The sequence below is a fragment of the Nelumbo lutea genome, chromosome 4 (genome assembly GCF_056320005.1).
Source record: "Nelumbo lutea isolate HS-2025 chromosome 4, American lotus-T2T, whole genome shotgun sequence".
NCBI classification, from domain to species: Eukaryota; Viridiplantae; Streptophyta; class Magnoliopsida; order Proteales; family Nelumbonaceae; genus Nelumbo; species Nelumbo lutea.
In genome coordinates this window covers 81,891,353-81,909,895 of record NC_142687.1, presented here as the reverse complement: position 1 = coordinate 81,909,895, position 18,543 = coordinate 81,891,353, and the positions used below count along the sequence as shown (strand labels likewise).

The window sequence follows — 18,543 nt, the reverse complement described above, 5'->3', positions numbered from 1 at the left end:
CAGATGGAATATTGTTGAAAGATAAAGGAGTCTTCCAGAGGCTACTTGGAAAACTTCTCTATCTATGCATGACTCGACCAGACATTGCATATGTTGTCAGTTGCATTAGTCAGTTCATGCATGCTCCCAGGGATACTCACATGGTAGCAGCAAAGCGGATTAGTTGTTGCTTGAAGCCTACACAGATGCTGATTGGGCCTGAAACATTGATGACATAAGATCTACCTTTGGGTACTATAGCTTGGTGGTAGGTAATATCTCTTGGAGAAGCAAGAAACAATTAGTTGTTGCTTGATCTTCAGCCGAAGCTGAATACAGAGCCATGGCTCATGGAGTTTCTAAACTTTGGCATGATACTGGCAAGCTTGGCATGATTGACATCTATGGTCAACTTGAGGGGGAATGTAGAGAAGATGGTGTATTCGGCCAGGCCTTGTAATAAAGGCTGGTCTGAACCCATGTGGCTGATGTGTAGATCAATGTTTGGGTCCCACGCCATACAAGGAAGCTCAACTGGCCAGCAGTTTGGAAGGCTAAGTGAGCACATAACCTTAATGGGCCTAAAGCCCATTTCGAACTGGGCTGATTTGATCAATTAAATAAGGGGCAAATTCTGGGATTGGATTAGCAGATAGGATTGGGTCTTAACCCTATCCACTCAGAGAGTCCAGATCTAAATGTGATTCAGATCTGGAAACCTCCTAATGAGATTAGGAGAAGGCTGATCTAATTTGCAGATAAGATAAGGGTTTACCCTTATCACTTAAAGGGAATTCTAATCCAAATATGATTTGGATCAGCAACTCCTAATGGGATTGATCCCTTTAAGGTTATAAAAGGAGGAGGGGGCAGCAGCCTGTAGTAGATATACTTTCACATCCTCTTCAGAGCTGCAATCACAGAAGGAAGAATTCAGCAACCCTGCGAAATTCTTTCTTGCCACCTCCTTCCTGCCGCCGCCTCACCTGCTAGTTCGATCTCCAATTCAATGGGAGAAATCAAGATTGGATCTTGATATCAGTTCCTTGTGAAGGGACTGATAGGAAGCTGTACTCACGTGCCATCCTGCTAATTCTTGCGAAGGATTAGGTTCTTGGGAAGAACATTGCTGATTCTGCTCCATCCTGCACTGCAAAATCTTCAGTGGGAGCAGTCTTTGGATCCTTCCTTGGGCGTGAACACCTTCGTTGGGAGATATTATTTCTCCGTATTAGGTATATCCCTCTCCTACTGTTTTGTTCAGATCTGGTTCGGTTCTTGGTTCAAGATTGATCCTTGAAAAATATGATTTTTCTAAAATAGGGAATACGATTCCCAGTAGGATGGAGAGAAATTTTTGAAATTCGCCCATTCTATTTCGCAAGGTTCGGGCGTCCATACGATGAATATCTCATCCCTTCATATTGATGTGAATCATAAACTCTCAACTGATGATGATGAACTTTTGGATGATAGGGGAGTGTTTCAAAGATTGTTGGGGAAACTTCTTTACCTATGTCGTGAGTGTAACCAGACAGTTCATGCATGGCCCCAGAGACACATATGGGTACTATAGAAAGGGCGCTATGTTATCTTAAGAGAACTCCCGAGAAGGGCATACTATTTGCTAAACACGGTCATATGAAGGTATAAGCATATATAGATGTTGATTAGGCAGGTAATATAAATGACAGGAGATCCACATCAAGCTATTATGCTATGGTAGTTGGGAATATTGTTTCCTTGAGAAGTAAAAAGCAATTAGTGGTTGCTAGATCTTCAGCTGAAGTAGAGTATAGGGCTATGGCCCATGGGGTTTCTAAGTTGTTATTGGCTTAGATCTCTCTTTGATGAGATGGATATATCGTGTGATAAGCCTTTGATGTTATATTGTGATAATCAAGCTGCTATTAACATTGCCCATAACCCGATTCAACATGATAGAACTAAGCATGTTGAGGTAGACAGACACCTTATATGAGAGAGAGAGACCTCAGGGGAGATGCGACTTCCTTTTCCTTTCATTGCTTTAGAAGAGCAACTAGCAGATTTTCTGACTAAGATCCTAAAGTATGTAAGCAAGTTGGGCATGATTGACATCTATGCTCAGCTTGAGGGGGGAGGGGGTAGAGAGATTGGGCCGAATGGGCCTTAAGTCTCTTTCCTTTTATTTAAGTTATGTTTATGTTTATGTTTGTCTTAAGTAGTGGGCCTTAGTTATGGACCTGTTTTCTGTCTTTTTATTATTGCTTTAGTGCTGACCACCCTATTAAGGGTATTCATGGAATTGTACTCAGATTACAATTAAAGAACAAAAGATATCTTTGGGGGCTGGAGAGAGGGATCAAACTCTTCTCTTCTCTCTTCCCTTCTCTACATTCTCTCATCTGCTTTCACAAGCTTCTGCTGAAACTGCTCTTCCTTTCTTTCTTTTTCTATTTTTGTTTTATCTTTTGAAATATTACAGGTCTGTTCTGCAACTCCTTGCAAATAAATTATAAATAAAAATAAAAGATGAGTTCTGGTAGAATATTCCTAGAACCTTTGCATAGACCATTTAATTGGAATCAATTGTTTGGGATTAGTAGGGCCATAAACATATCAGATTTGGAGTAGATCTTGGTATATATCCTAATTCTACCCAATTAGATATTTAAAATATCCAGATCCATTCTTATCGGATTTGGATAAGGGTCAGATTGAATATTTTATTTTTAATAGAATCATCAAAAAATATATATTGTGAGACTTGAACCAACAACCCATTACAAGATTAAACATATCTGACTAATAAACAGTAATTGAATCAGATCTAGATGGATTCAAATTCATTCTGATCTTGAAGGACCTTCTGTTTAAGATCAATTGGAAGTTCTAGGGAGTTGGAACTAGTTCATTGCACTGAGGTTCTACTGCCTCTAGAAAAAAAAATGTAAAAGAACAGATGGATTGGAAGCCTTTATCTCAGGCAGACAGGTTATACCATCCGCCTAGGTTGAATCCCATCTTTTGATTGGTAATGAGAAATTTTATTAAAAATAATAGAGTATAGAAATGATGCATCACAGCCATATAAGGACAGTGCACCTACATTGAAACATCAAATAATACACAAGAACTCCATGAACCTTATTTACCGAAAAATCAAATTAACAGTGTGATCTAATATTTCCTTTGATCTATGGTTGGTGTATGTTACAGCCACAGGGTTCTCCAGTCACTCTTGTTAATTCAGATTCCAGTTCAGCCTACTCGGATCCATCTGTTTCTCGGGTTTCATCAGAAGAAAACAGTTCTGGAGCTAATCATGTGTTCCACACAGGTAACAATTATCTACTGAGTTGTCTAGTTAATCTTTTGATGATACTTGTAAAGAAACTATTTTGTTTTCTTGAAACGATGATCACTGTGACTATTTATTTTCTCAAAATGATGAATACTATTTAACTATATTCATGGATGCTGTGGCAATTATTCATCATGTTAATAGATCAATTTTTATGCAATTTGTAAAGAAACTATTTTCTTTTCTTTAAATGATGATCACTGTTTAACTTTGTTCATGGATAGTGTTAATTATTTATTATGTTAATAGTTTAGTTTATGGCTTTACAGAGTTCCTAATCCAAAAGATGTCTCAACTGTTCTCTGAAAAGTAATCACCTAATTGTATGAAAATGGATTTGTTAGGTTCTGGCTCTCCTGTTGTTAGTGGATCTGCAGAGGTTGATGATCATTTGACTGTACTGCATGAGATTAACACACTTGAGTGGGAAGATCTGTTGGGGAAACAAGAATCCATTGATCCTAAAATGCCTAAAAATGGTAATACCACGTACCTGTTTCTGATAAAGCTACTAGCCAACTTAGGAAACCATTAACTGTAATAATCTTGATTGGCAGATGAAATTTTACACCTGGAGCGACAAAAGTTGTTTGAACCAAGAGTCTCCATTCAGGATGTAAGTAAACTTACATGTCTATGTAGATAACTCTCTTAGGCCCTTCCCATGTTAATAACTATTGGCAATATAAGGAAATTAATATCCAAAATAAGTGGATCCACTGAATGCTTTTATCTCTTCATGTTTCTGCTGACGTATTCCCTTTATTGATCAACCAATTGTTTATTGTATCAGGGTAGCTTTCTCCCAACCAATAATCTATCTATGGAACTATCTTCTTTTGGGCATCCAACTGAACCAATGCCTAACAGTGATCCAGTTGACATCAGACGATCAAACAGTCATTACCTTCAGACATTGGGACAGCTATCAGATAACAAGAGAAAAGACTTTGAAAGAACAGTTGAATCCTTCAACCTTACTTCTAGAGACACTTCACAAACTCAGGATAATTTTGGAAGATGGATGAACTGCATTATGGCCGACTCCCCAGGATCACTAGATGGCCCACCAATTGAATCACCAATTTCAATTGGTCATGATTCAACTCTCTCTGCAACAACTAATCACCATCAATCTTCCACACGGGGTCAAGTTTTTAATATAACTGATGTTTCACCTGCATGGTCTTTCTCAACAGAAGAAACAAAGGTTATTTTCTTATACTATCCTATATTTTGATGGTGCTTGGTTATGGGTACAAGTATATTCGGAATAGGTGTTATCATTAGGGGTGCAACTTGGACAGGCCTGGTTGGACATTTGTTGAACTTTGAAGGGGCCCAGCCTGATTGCAGTGGAAATTTTTCAGATTGGGTATCCAATTTGTACCCCTACTTGTCATTTGGCTGGCTATCTTTTTAACCTGCTTACATGTCTTATTCAAGATGAACATTTTTATACCACACAAATGTTTTTGAAGGCCCTTCCAGGAGTCAAAACGACTAAAGAGTTTTCCCAGGATAATTACTTAGAATTCTTTTGTCAAGTCGAAATTCATTTCGGAATTTAAGCATTGGCCTTCACTTAGAATTCTTCTGAACTGGATGATGTTAAATACAACCAGGGAATTATCTGACATGACAGGAAAGCTTTGTTGGAAGGCAATTATAAATATTGTCATGTGATGGGCTGGGAAGAGAAACAATTGAGAATTTGAAGGTAGTAGTGCCCCCTTTGAAGCTTCACATTCTTCTTCTGATCAATTCTCGGTATCAGCCAAGAAGGAGATAAAGGGAATTTCCCTCAAAGATCTGAAAAGAATTCTAACACATGTTCTTCATTTGATCCTCCACACTTGGCCATGGATTCCTCTCCCTCCATAGGTATCTGGACAATAAGACTTTATTTTGATAGCATCTCTCTTGGTAATCGAGGTCCACCTGGGACTGGAGGAGTCTGTGAGGATTTCAAATGGATCTCCATGTTGGTTCTTTCATGGTCCTATAGGAGACCTTCATGCAATTAAAACTATATATATAGATAGAGAGAGGGAGGGAGGGAGGGAGAGAGATTGGAAACAGTAACTTTCATTAAAACAACAATTAAACAATGTCAACCACTCATAGCATGAGTGTTGACCCCATATTTTATTTCAAGGTTTGCAATACAGCCCAAAAAAGATTCTCTCCAAGGTTCCCTACTTTGCCAAAGTATCGGCCTAACCATTGGCCAACTTCCTTGTCCAATTGAAAAGTACTCCAGCTTCCCTTGCTAAACAAAAAATCTCCCTTATTTGTTGTCCAACAGTCCAAACCCCCAAGATTTTTGTTTGTATCCATCCTATTGACAATTTAGAGTCTCCCTCCACCTCAAAATCTTGAAGTCCCCAATGCTAAACTAAGGGCCTCTCTGTAAATTACTAAAATTTAAGTTAATGAAATAGGATTAGGGGTGTAAGAGGAGATTATGTTTGAAATCTCTCTCTGAACCCTTATTGCCGCCACCTTCTTCCTCTTCTCTCTTCTTGAAACCTGATTTCTGCTATTCTCAATCAATTCTCTGCAATATTTTGAGTACAATAAAGGAGTTTAAGGTATCTTAATGTTTGCAATTCTAAGAGGTGGCAGACTATTTTTAGCCACTCCACTATAACTATAAAGCAGTCAGTGACCGCATTACTTTTAAGGTTGGGCAGCTAAAATTAGATTTTGAATGGATTCGCCTAAGGGAACCTAAAGCCATCTGGAATAGGTGGAATTTTCAGAGATATACAGGCTATATTAGATTTTTCTATAATGGACCAGCTGGCATGGGTAATTCTCTAAAGGTGGAGTTCATAGTCCTGCAGGATCTTAAATTTGCCTTGACTAGGGAATGGAAGGATTTAATAGTGGAAGGTGATCGCAATAAAGTGTCTCACATCAGGAGACAATAGACTGGAGTATCAACAAAAAAATCAGGATATGATGAGTCGTCTTCTCTGAGGTCCATGCTGAGGGAAGGGAAATCTCTAGAGATTAATCAAATTTGCATGACTCTTGAGGCAGGACAGCTAAAATTAAATTTTGATGGATTCACCTAAGGGAACCTAAAGCCAACTGGAATAGGTGGAATTTTCAGAGATATACAGGCTATATTAGATTTTTATACAATGGACCAGTTGGCATGGGTAATTCTCTAATGGTGGAGCTGATAGTCCTGCTGGGTCTTAAATTTTCCTTGACTAGGGAATGGAAGGAATTAAGGGTGGAAGGCGATTGTCTAACAGCAATAAAGTGTTTAACATCAGGAGACAATGGTCTGGAGTATCAAAATAAATCAGGATATGATGGGCGTGGCCTCTGAGATCCAGGCTGAGGGAAGCAAAATCTCTAGAGATTAATCAATTTTTCTTATACAGATTAATTCCTGAATCAGAAAAATGAAAAGGCATTAGTAGAGGAGCCTTTTATATATATTTTGTCTTTTTTGTATCTTTTTTCGACAGCTTATATTGCTTGTAGACTCCTTTTGGTACACTATTTCAAAATCCTTGAAATGATTCAAACTGTTTTTTCTTTTCATTTTTAATAAAAGTTGAACACAGTTGCTGTTCAAAAAAAATGTTTATTGGTATAGGATAGTCCATTTCCTGAAAATTTGCCATCTTGGAAACTCTGTTGTATTTACATGTAATATGCATGCAGCATGCCACCACTTCCCATTTCTATAATATGTGTCATATACTTCTTTCTCACTATTATGCTATTTATATCTCGTGCAAACTAACTTAGTAACCTATTCTAGGTTAATCAGTTGATGTTATAAACATAGTTAAACTTTATTATTTCAAAAATTATGTGAAATGTACTGCTAACATCTGACTTTCATGTTTTCAGAAGTTACTGCTTTAGACTCCTTGTGTCATGTCAGAACTTACATGCCATCCATCCTTACGGATCTTTGCATATCAATCATTTTCCATATTCTTAATTCAAGTTTGTAGGGTTGCATTGAAAGAAACAATTTTTAAGCAATGAAATTTCTATGGCCTTTAAATTTATTTCTCTTTAATAAAACCTGACTCCAGTTAAAGCTCCTGGAAGGAGTATATGTTATCCACTAGGGGCAGGTGATGCCAAGATCTGGATTGATCTGTTATATACCAATATGTTTTCTTCTTTATTGTATGATCAACTCAAGGATATTTTTTTGTATGGTCCCTGCTGTCTAGCCTGGACAGATCAAGGTCCATGTTTTTTATGGCAATTAATATAATGTATCTCTGTTAATTAAAAAAAAAAAAACTAGGAACTTCAGGTGATGAAATGGACACTTTTGAATAGATAAAAGTTCAGTTATATCCATGTAATTTTGCATCAAGAAAAATACATGGTATCATATAACTAAGATTAGTATTAGAATGTTTACTGTTGGAAGTTGACATTGGCTAATCTGTTTTGCAGGTTATTGTGATTGGTTTTTTCCATGTTGAATATTCTCATCTTGTAGAGTCCAATTTATTTTGTGTTTTTGGTGATGCATGTGTTCCTGTGGAAGTAGTTCAAGGTGGGGTGTTTCGCTGTATGGCATCACCACATAACCCTGGCTTTGTAAATCTCTATTTGAGTCTTGATGGTCATACACCTATTAGCCAAGTTCTGACTTTTGAGTATCGCTCCCCTTCAATGGATGGTCAAGGGACTTCACCAGAATACAAGTGTAAGTTGGAGGAGTTTCAAATTCAATTGCGACTTTCTAGGTTGCTTTTCGCTACAAACAACAGCCTTAACATTCTATCTAATAAGGTATCACCAAATGCCTTGAAGGAAGCAAAAAAGTTTGCACACATAACCTCTGCCATTGAGAAAGATTGGGCATATTTAATTAAGTCAATTGAGAACAGTTGGATATCAATTCTACAAGCCAAAGATACTTTGTTTGAGCTTACTTTGAAGAACAAGTTACAGGAGTGGCTCTTGGAAAAGGTATCTGAAGGGAGTAAAACCACCATTCGCGATACTAAAGGTCAAGGTGTGATCCATTTGTGTGCTATCCTAGGGTATACATGGGCTGTTTACCCATATTCATGTTCGGGTCTCTCGTTAGACTTTCGGGATGCATTTGGATGGACTGCACTTCATTGGGCTGCCTACTATGGGAGGTATCATTCTTCACTTTCTGTTGCAGATTATTTCAGGAGTATCTATCATGAGTGAGGTTTTGTGTGGGCTATTTTACTTGCAAATATTTTGCACTAGAGTTGGTTTAGTTTTTCCTCTTTACCAATTGAGATCCTATATGATATTTGTTCTGTTTTGTTTCTCCTTGTGGACTCTATTTTCTTTTAATGCTTATCGTACTCACATGAATGAAAAGGCAACTTGCATCCCTCCCATTCCATAGGAGTCCAGATGAGCTGAAGGTATTTTGAATTTTTGATAATTCAAAAGTTAGGTGTTTATTGAAAACCTTTACAATTTACCAGGGCACATTATCTTGAAAGGAATCCAACAAAGATCTGATGTGGAGCTAATAAAGCATTTCTCAACAATTCTTGGTTCTACAATGTATTTCAGTAGTGTGTTTGGTGAATTATATCTGGAAGTAATGAAAGTGGAAACCTGTTTTTCTGTCGTAGAGAGATCTCTCTTAAATGTCTTCTCTTGGACATTTTCCGCATGCAGGGAGCAAATGGTTGCAGTCCTTTTATCTGCAGGGGCAAAGCCAAACTTGGTAACAGATCCCACTCCACAATTCCCTGGTGGACGCACTGCAGCTGATCTCGCCTCCGAGAATGGTTTTGAAGGCTTAGCTGCTTATCTTGCAGAAAAGGGATTAATAAATCAATTTAATGAGATGAAAATATCTGGAAATGCAAGTGGATCCCTGCAAACTAGCAGAACCACTTCAATCAACCATGAAATATCAAATGATGATGAGTTGTGCTTGAAGGATACATTAGCAGCATACCGGAGAGCTGCTGATGCAGCAGCACATATTCATGCTGCATTCAGACAGCACTCGCTAAAGCTAAAGGAGAAAGCAGTTCAGCTTGCAAATCCAGAGGATGAAGCACGTACTATAATCGCGGCAATGAAGATTCAGCATGCCTTCCGAAACTATGATACACGAAAGAAGATGACAGCTGCAGCACGAATCCAGTACAGATTTCGTACTTGGAAGATCCGAAAAGATTTTCTTAATATGCGCCGACAAGCTATCAAAGTTCAAGTAAGACCCTTCACATATTGGCTTCCTAATCTGTCTATTTATTACCAAAGAGTTTGAGCCATGGGGGTTTTGGAATTAGAAAAGTCATAAGAAATGTTTATACTTGTGGCAATGATCCTCAATCCAAAGTCTGCAGAGTCAGAATTAAATATATTAATGCCAAAGCCCATCAAAAAATGTATTAGTGCCAAGTCAGCCCAAAGAAATCCAAGTTAACCCCAGTCAAATGGTTCTTCAAGTCAGTTCCATACCAGCACTAGTCATATTAGGTGCATGGTTTTAACATGACTCCATACTTGATGATTCAAGAGTAGTATAAAACTGAGGCATTGTACTCTAGTCCCCTCATTCTAACGCAGTGTTGGAGCTCTAGTATATCAATAAAATTATCTGATTTGCTGTTGCTGATAAAATTTAAACAGCGACTCTAAGTTTATAAAATATAGCAAAATGAAGAAAAAGTAAGGCTTTTTGCATCAAGTGTCAAAATATCACCAAAAAGAAAAAGAGGAACTAGGATCCAAAATGGAAAGCTTTGGAACTTTAAAGCCATTTCTGGGCTGTTTATCATCAAGGTTCAACATGATTTGAACATTGAAACATTATACCACATTGTAGTTCTGTTGTATGTTGTTCTCAATGCAAAATCCAGATGAAAGAATATTGTTTGTTATTTATGGTTCCCAATTTAGGCTGTTTTCCGAGGTTACCAAGTACGGAGGCAGTATGGCAAAATTCTTTGGTCGGTTGGAATACTTGAAAAGGCAATTCTTCGCTGGCGTTTGAAGAGAAAGGGCTTCCGTGGGCTTCAGGTCAAACCAATTCAAGAAATATCAGCAGATGAAAAGCAAGAAAATGATGCAGAGGAGGACTTCTTCCGAGTTGGCAGAAAGCAAGCTGAAGAGCGTGTTGAGAGATCTGTTATACGGGTCCAAGCCATGTTCCGATCAAAGCGAGCACAACAAGAATATAGGAGGATGAAGATGTCCTATGATCAAGCAGCGGTAAGTAGTTTTCTACCAAAAACCCTAAAGTTGCAGTTTAGGTATGTAGGTCAGATAACTAACTAAATCATAGTTTGTCCAGCTGGAATACGAAGGTCTTCTTGATCCCGAAGTTGAAAACCAAAGGTGAAGGAACAAGAGTTGCTCCAGGAATACAAAGGTCTTCTGGAAATTGCAGTGGCACAAGCCAACAAAAAACCTGGACGATATAGGTTTGTGTTCTTAATTGTAAACATACCCCAACTAAAAGTTTGATCATTTTGGACTGATTTCTGTAATTTGAATAGGCCAGGGCTTAAAACCCATTTTGGGCCTCTGTAAATCCATATATGGTTATTATAAAATTCTGAACATTTCAAAGCCGATCCTCTTGTGAGAAACTAGTAGTAGTTAGTCTGATTTAGAAAGTAAAGATGCAGTATATCGGTGATCTACAAAGACGTCAGTAAACTTCTTGAGAGCTGCTGTTTATTTTTCATGAATTTTATGTCATCAATTTCAGCTGTTTGAAAGTACGATTAGAAAGAGAGAGAGAGAGATGCATGATCTAAACACTAAACTATAGGAGTTGGTTTAACTGCTCCAATGGAGTCTGGATATCCTGCACACAACGCCCTATACTCAGGCGTACATCAACCAGAAAGAACTTTGACCCATCAAAACCCCTTAATGAATATTTGTAACAATGTAAATCAAGATTTCAATCAATCAGGTTAAAGATACATGGTCTATTTACTTTTCATATGTTTATGATAATCAGATTTAGTCCTCAGATAGTGGGCCTCGCACTAATCTCACAGAACATCGCAGCCCTGCATAGGGAGCATCTTCCCATGAATAACAAAATCAAGTGCAATAGATGTTCTTAATGCACAGTTGAAAATGCTGTGAGGTTTGGTGTGAGGCGCTCTCTGAGGAACAGATTTGGACTCATGTTCATGTTTGAGGGTGTGATTTCATGTTTTACAAGATGTATATATTATCAAAACTTATTTTATGCAGAAGAATGGACAAAATTTTCATCATTGGATACAACAGAGATTCCAAGCACATACAGGGGGAGCATCAGAGAACTGCTTCTCCACATGGTTTAATCATTTTTTTAAAGTCTATATTGTTTAATCACTGGTTCGTGTTCTTTGCTTCATGTTGCATGAAACCGTAGATTTTGCCTTTAATGAAATATATTTTACCGAGAATTACGGACAGCCCAATGATGATTTCTGATTTCTACTCCAGAGCTATAAACATTCACTTTATGCACTCATACCCGCTCATAAATTTAATATCAATTCCGAGTTGGCACCCACTTAAAATGTACCTTGGACGCTGGGCTGAATCGCCATTCTCCATATAAAGTAATACGAAGTGTAACCATAAAGTTAACGGTAAACTGTCAAATTTAGTTACTGATAATCTTCTGTTGAGGAACCTTGATATTGCTAATGATAAAATGTAGTGTTCTACATCCATGATCCATGTGCTAGTTCTGTTCTGTGTCTATACCCTACAAGAAGTGGAAATTATGTAATGTTGTCAAATAACCATCATTCGTGTTCGAATCCAAATAAAGTTTTCAATTCCTCTTTCCTACAACTGAACTGAAGAAGCTGCGAGCATCCCCATCTCGAATTGGGGTCCTGAGATTATTGCCCATGAGCACCTCCGATTTGCTTTTCTGTTTTTTTCTCCCCCATTTTTGTTTTATGATTGACGAACATCCAGATCAGACCTGATCAACTATAACCAAGAGAGAAGGTGTGTTTTTGTGATCCCCTTTCGTTCACCCACAAAATGTAAAAAGAGAGAATTTTGAATCTCTTTCGCGAATGGGCTCGAGAACAGGCCTCCACCGGCGATGATGCTCAAGGCAACGGTGTTGACGCAAACCGGCGCCGGTCTGACCCTCTCCCGAGAGCCCAACGGTGACCATCTTTCGTCCTTTCTCACCCTCCCCTTCTGCCATCACCGTTGCCGGATAAACCTTCGGTCTGTATCCCTTCTGACACTTGGTATCGATGAGAGCCATCTCTGAATCAAGAACTCTACCGTTCACCCTGACTGCAGGACAAAGCAGGTAAAGCTTTCCCCCCTGTAATTCCTCATCCGCTCTCAACGCCGAGATCCGTCGAATCCGTCGGAGCACGTCTACCGGGGACACAACGGACCCTGGGGCTTCCAGCATCAGTTCGGCGGCTTTGAGTGGCAGGGCGATACGCCGGAGATTTCCCTCGTTGTCGATTAGCTTCGCCATTCGGGAATTCGAGTTTACAAGAACGCATGACGCATAGTTTCCCATTGATGTTTTCGTTGTATGTGAGAAGAGTCGAGACTTTTTTTTCCGAAAGAAAGAGTTGAAAGTTGAGACACCCTTGGGAGGAGAATTGGGGGATGTTATTCTTTATATACACGAGGATGCAGGCAGAGATGGGTAGAAGTAGGAGGTGTTCCTGGAAAGTGGAATCGGTCCGTAAGAGTCAAAACTCAAGAATGTGAATCACTGGACAAGAGTCAACTACCAGACAAAAACCCAGTAGTGTTGACTGATCCGTGTTTTTAGATGAATCGCGTTGTGACATGTCGTGCCGTGTGAGGGCGTGTTGTCTTCTCCTATGAGTATGACTGTCCACCCCACGGTTTTATCAGGGCTGTCCACACCCGCGAGGGGTGTTCATTATACGGTCCAGATCGCCAAATCGAATCGAACCAATTCGAAATTTGCGGTTGGGACTTTGGCATTCTTGTAAACTATGGTTTATGGTTCGGTTTGATTCCTATGTTTCATAAACCAAATCAAAGTATGGTTCAGTTTAAGCTTAATAATGGCGTAAACTATATTAAAAATCGCATCAAACGGTAATAAAACATTTATAATTTCTATGCCCATGGCTTTTAAAATTGGATCGGACTGAACGGTTGAACTGGAAAACCTGAGAACCGGTCAGGTAATTGATTCTGTTTCATCTTAAAACCGTTTTTTCGCCAGTAACCCACTGACCTGATGGTTAAAACATTGACTCAGACAATGGTTTTTGATCATGGTCCAATCATTTAGTTCAAATGAATGGTTTATTCTGACTTAAAAATAAAAAATAAAAAAATAAAAGCCAAAAACCATTATCCATGTCAACATTTCGATAATTCAACCACGCAAATAAACAGGTTATTAACCAAATCAACGTTGTTTCGATAAAAAGTGATTTTAGGTGAAACTGAACAGATTACCTAACCAATAGCCATGTTTTCAATCCAGTCCCATCTAGTTTTGAAAACCATGGATTTTAATGTTATTCTCTAAAATCCATGAAATCGAAGTATCTCATATACGTATTGCTCTGTCTGCACCTAAAATTAGATGAAATGATATTGTTATGGGTCAGTGCAAATACATGGAAAGCCAGAAATGAGGTTGGATGGCAACCGGTAGACGGGTCGGATCCTGGTCTTAGAATTGATGGCCGCTCCTCTGGAATCTGGATCCTTGGTGGACTGATGGCAACAATTATTTTCATAGTCCACGGCTGCTATTGAGTCCGCCCCATGTGCTACGTTTTTTACAATCCTGTGGCTAGTCAGAAACGAGGCTGTCTTTGATCATTCAAAAACAGTAATTTCTTCTGGTCGTGCTCCATTCAAGATCCCACACACTCACATCACTACTGGTCTACGCCTACCATAAAGTCATCAACGTCAATTTTTTATGGTATTAGGATCTCCTACCACAAAACGCTATTACTGTACATCGGGATTCGGGAACATATCTCACTATGAATGATAATAGTATATTAAGTACACATCACTAGGGATTTCAATGAGTCGAGTTTGGCAAGGGTTTGTCTCAAGCCAAATCCAACCCGAAACCGATCCAACCTGACTTTAAAATATTTGATTCCTGAACCCGACCCAATCCTATAAGGTTTAACCCAACCTGACTTTAAAATATTCTCAAATGTATTTTATTAACACATTTCAAAGACCTAAAATACATTAATTTAAGTAAGAAAATTGTTTTATAGATTCTAACGTGTTATTTTTTTATTTAAAAAAAGAAGAAAATCAAAATCAACATATAAATAAATTATAAACTTTAAGATTATAAAATTAGAAGTAAAAAAAATTACAAGAATACTTGGTATATATGCAAGGTATCATGATGCAACTGGGCAGATCAGCTAAAACCTAAACCCAACTCGGGCCAAAGAATCAAAACCCTAACCTGACCCTAAACCAAATATACTTGACCCTAACCCGACCCTATAGAATTGGATCAAGCTGAATTTACCATTTAACCCAACCCATTGACATCCCTAAACACCACCTTAGTGTGGATAAGTCAACACCATGCCACAGTTTGGAATTGTTCTATAATATAGACAAACTGTTTAGATTTGATTACACCACAGTCATGGAGGTGTTCTACAGGGTGTGGATCCATACCTTGTGTTTCGCTTTCACGCATCTCACATATAATATGTGATATGATCTACATTGTTGATATGGTATAAAAAATGTAATGCTTTTATAAATAAGATAATAGTGAAAAATAACGCAAATTAACCATGATTGAAATAAAACTTGAACATGTAATTTACACTAAATATAAAAATTAAAGGAAAAATTCTAGTTATAAAATTAACTAATAAAAAATAGTGAAGTATGTAACAAATTTATCTAATAATAATGAATAGAAATTAAAGTATACAAATATATAACATTGATAAATTTTAATAAAAAATAAAAAAATATTTCAAATATTTTTTAAATGATACATTTGAAATTAATTATTAATTTATAAGTTATTTTAAAATAATAAAAATAGAATTGGGGGTTGTAACGTGAGAGAGTAACACTGAATCAATTTTTTTGTTATAAAGATTAATCATCCACACTATGGTGTAGACCAAACCATAATAAATAATCATGCAAGGTTTTAAAAGGCTAAAGGCGAATGGCCCAAAAAGGTGAGTCACAAGTCTCAAAGCTTAAGAATATAATTAATTAAAGTTTATAAATTGATAAAATAACACATAATATTTCAAGTTAGAATTATAGAAGGTATAAATGTCCAAAAAATAAAAGTTTATTAGCAATAAGTTTCTAGCATTTACACATTAAATAAAATAATAATTAATCAAGTAACAATTATAAATATTGGGAAAATTCCCAATTAGTACCCTATACTTTGTGTCTAGTGTACTTTGGTTCTAGAACTTTAAAATGCGAAAATTCAGTGTCCAAACTATCAAAATGTGACAATTCAATACCTTCCATTAATCAATAGTTAACCTATCGTTAAGTGACATTTGAAAAAGCCACAAATGCCCTTCAAGTGTCATTTAATTTTCTTTATCAACCATCTAAATGTTGACAAAACATTAACAGTCTCAAATCCTTACTTCTTCCATTCAAGAAAGTTGGGGTTACGTTTGAGTGGGCAATCTAGTGACCCCAACTTTATTGAATAGAAGAGGCAAGGATTTTGGACTATTAATTTTTTTGTCAATGTTTGGATAGTTGATAAAGAAAATTAGATGACACTCAAATGACATTTGTGTCTTTTTAAAATGTCACTTAACGGCTGATTAATAGCTAGTTAACGCCAAGTACTAGATTGTCACGATTTGAAAGTTCGGGCACTAAATTATCACATTTTAAAGTTCGAGGACCAAAGTGACACTAGACCCAAATTACATGGTACTAATCGGGAATTACATTTCATGTTTCAAAAGGCAATGTTCTCAAATAATTCAAATAACCAATTTAAAAGAAAAAACATATGAAGAATCACCTATATAATTTGATATTATACATATGGTCATTCAATTGTTTAGAACAAAGAAAACAACTTAGTTAATTTGATTTATGCAAAAAAATAAATAAATCCATTAGGGAAAAGAAATTAGAAGACTAACAAACTTGAGGATGTTACATTTAGAATAATTAGGGAAAAAAACTCAATTGTTATATTCAAGAGAACTTCTGGACTTGACTGGCCCTTTTTGCATTGAATTCTCTTAAAACACCAAGGGAAACTAATAGAACTTGATTTCCCCTATTGGTTTTTCATTTTTATTCTTTTTATTTACTGACCTAGAATTACTAAAGTGCTTCTTTCATATATTTTGAACCATAAAAATGCATAAAATATATATTTTTACATTAAATCTCTAAATAATCATTGAAACTTAAGGCTTATACCTTTTTACGCCTCAAGCTACTTCTCACCACCTTGGGGCTTGAGGCTTACATCTCATTCAGAAAAAGCTTAAGGCTCACATCAAAGCCACGAGGCTTAAGCCTAGGCAAAATATGTACACCTCACCTCAAGGCATAAGCCTCACGCCTTTTAAAACAATGCAAATGATCCACAGGCAACCAAAACCCTATTTCAACTGTGGACACTCCATGATATTTTCATACAACTAAACACCGCCTAAAGCTTCAGCTCTGCTGGAAAGCATCTAGTTAACCGATTTCCTGGGAATCTCTTCAGCCATGGAGGAAGGTGATGCGGAAATCCTCATTAAACTCTTGTTGGAAGGTAACTCTCAATCTCTTTGATTATCTCACTTGCAGGGCTGTTCAGTTACCTTCATACCTAGGTCTTCGCCCACAAGGTTGTCAAATTTGCTCTCACTTACTCTACCATTAACACCTAGTCTCTTCCTTGAGACTTTGTCGTTCATACTTTAAATATGAATATCATAAATCATGATCCACAAAGACCTATTCTCTTTCCATCCATGTTTTCTTACGGCTGAGTTTTGAAGGAGTACAAATGCAAAGTTGTAGAGTGCAAAACCTTATATTTTGTATTATTTTGCATGTATTTACGATGTACATATTTGCATTTGTACTCTTTTCAAACTGAGCATTTCCATAGTGTAGGAGATCCAGGTAATGCTTTTTTCTTCGGGATTTGATCCCAGATATCTGAGCCAGAGATCCTATCTATCAAGCCATCATCAATTGGTGATCCGTGTACTACCTATAGACTCAAATGGTTTTCTATATTCTTTTCATAGGACTAGTAAATATGTACACGTGTTGCACATGATAGTTTTAAATGATGATGACGATAATAATATTTTAGTGATTTATTAGAATTCACGAAACAAAGAAAAGTGATCAAAGCATGGTATATTAGTAGATATATTGCCTTTCAACTCAAAGACCTAACTTAAAATGTTCTTATAGTTTCTATCAATGTTTTAAACATGTGGTTGAATCATAGAGGATTTATTCGTTTGTCAATTGGACACAATTTTTTAATATGTTTTAATCTAAACCACTTTATTGCAATATATATCTATATATATATATATATATATATATATATATTGACGTGGTCAACAACCAAATGATGTCCTTACTAGTTGAACCACTAACCTATTTAACCAGGAAAACGGACTATGATTAAGACATTAATTCTTTTATTTTATTTTAGCCATTTTTTATCTTTACTAACAATAATTATTGTTTTTTAAAACATATTTTTGTTTAATATGAAGAACATATAATATTAATGCATGTTTAAATTTTTTTATAAAATTTATAAAAATTTCTATGTTTTTTATTATTTATTATTTAATTTATGACATAATTAAAATAACTTATTTGCTAGGAGGAAATGCAATTCTAATATATTGCTTGATATTGGCTTTTAATATTATGGTCAAGTCAATTGATTGATCAACCACCCAATCCAAGATTGTAGGTCTATTTACCACCAAACAACTTGCCTATAGTGACTTAGAGAATTAAATCACTGAACCATTTGACATGGTTAGTGGGGTCATGTGTTAGACATTAATGCTTTTTACTTTTTCTCCTAACTTTTTCCATCATTAATGAAAATAATTCTCATTTATCACACTTTTTTTATATGATGAATATATAATATTATAGAATCTACCCAAATTTATCTACAATTTTCAATACTTTATAGAATTTTATGTATTTTGCTATTTAACTATAACATCATGTGTTGATCCATTTGC

General features: G+C 36.5%; 2 protein-coding genes across 6 annotated transcripts in view; one reads left to right on the top strand and one right to left on the bottom strand.

The window, feature by feature from the left end:
• LOC148861329 (calmodulin-binding transcription activator 5-like) overlaps positions 1-10,906 on the top strand; it is a 66,895-nt gene extending 55,989 nt beyond the window's left edge. For 3 of the 5 annotated variants that reach the window (XM_088941984.1, XM_088941983.1, XM_088941986.1), the window contains 8 exons: positions 3,181-3,301; positions 3,670-3,804; positions 3,883-3,941; positions 4,119-4,535; positions 7,772-8,469; positions 8,993-9,539; positions 10,232-10,543; positions 10,617-10,906. In XM_088941984.1, coding sequence (XP_088798110.1) covers positions 3,181-3,301; positions 3,670-3,804; positions 3,883-3,941; positions 4,119-4,535; positions 7,772-8,469; positions 8,993-9,539; positions 10,232-10,543; positions 10,617-10,673 — 2,346 coding nt within the window. In that variant the 3' untranslated portion in view covers positions 10,674-10,906. The remainder of the gene's footprint in view (positions 1-3,180; positions 3,302-3,669; positions 3,805-3,882; positions 3,942-4,118; positions 4,536-7,771; positions 8,470-8,992; positions 9,540-10,231; positions 10,544-10,616) is intronic. The other 2 variants (XM_088941985.1, XM_088941987.1) reach the window with 1 other exon arrangement.
• A 1,420-nt stretch (positions 10,907-12,326) lies between these two features.
• LOC148861328 (uncharacterized) lies at positions 12,327-12,797 on the bottom strand. The gene has a single exon (XM_088985033.1). It carries the CDS (start codon positions 12,795-12,797, stop codon positions 12,327-12,329), a length of 471 nt encoding a protein of 156 aa, XP_088841159.1.
• Positions 12,798-18,543: the final 5,746 nt, after the last annotated feature.

Excerpts from the sequence above, each read along its gene's own strand:
- LOC148861328 (XM_088985033.1), bottom strand. The coding sequence starts at position 12,797 with ATGGCGAAGCTAATCGACAACGAGGGAAATCTCCGGCGTATCGCCCTG.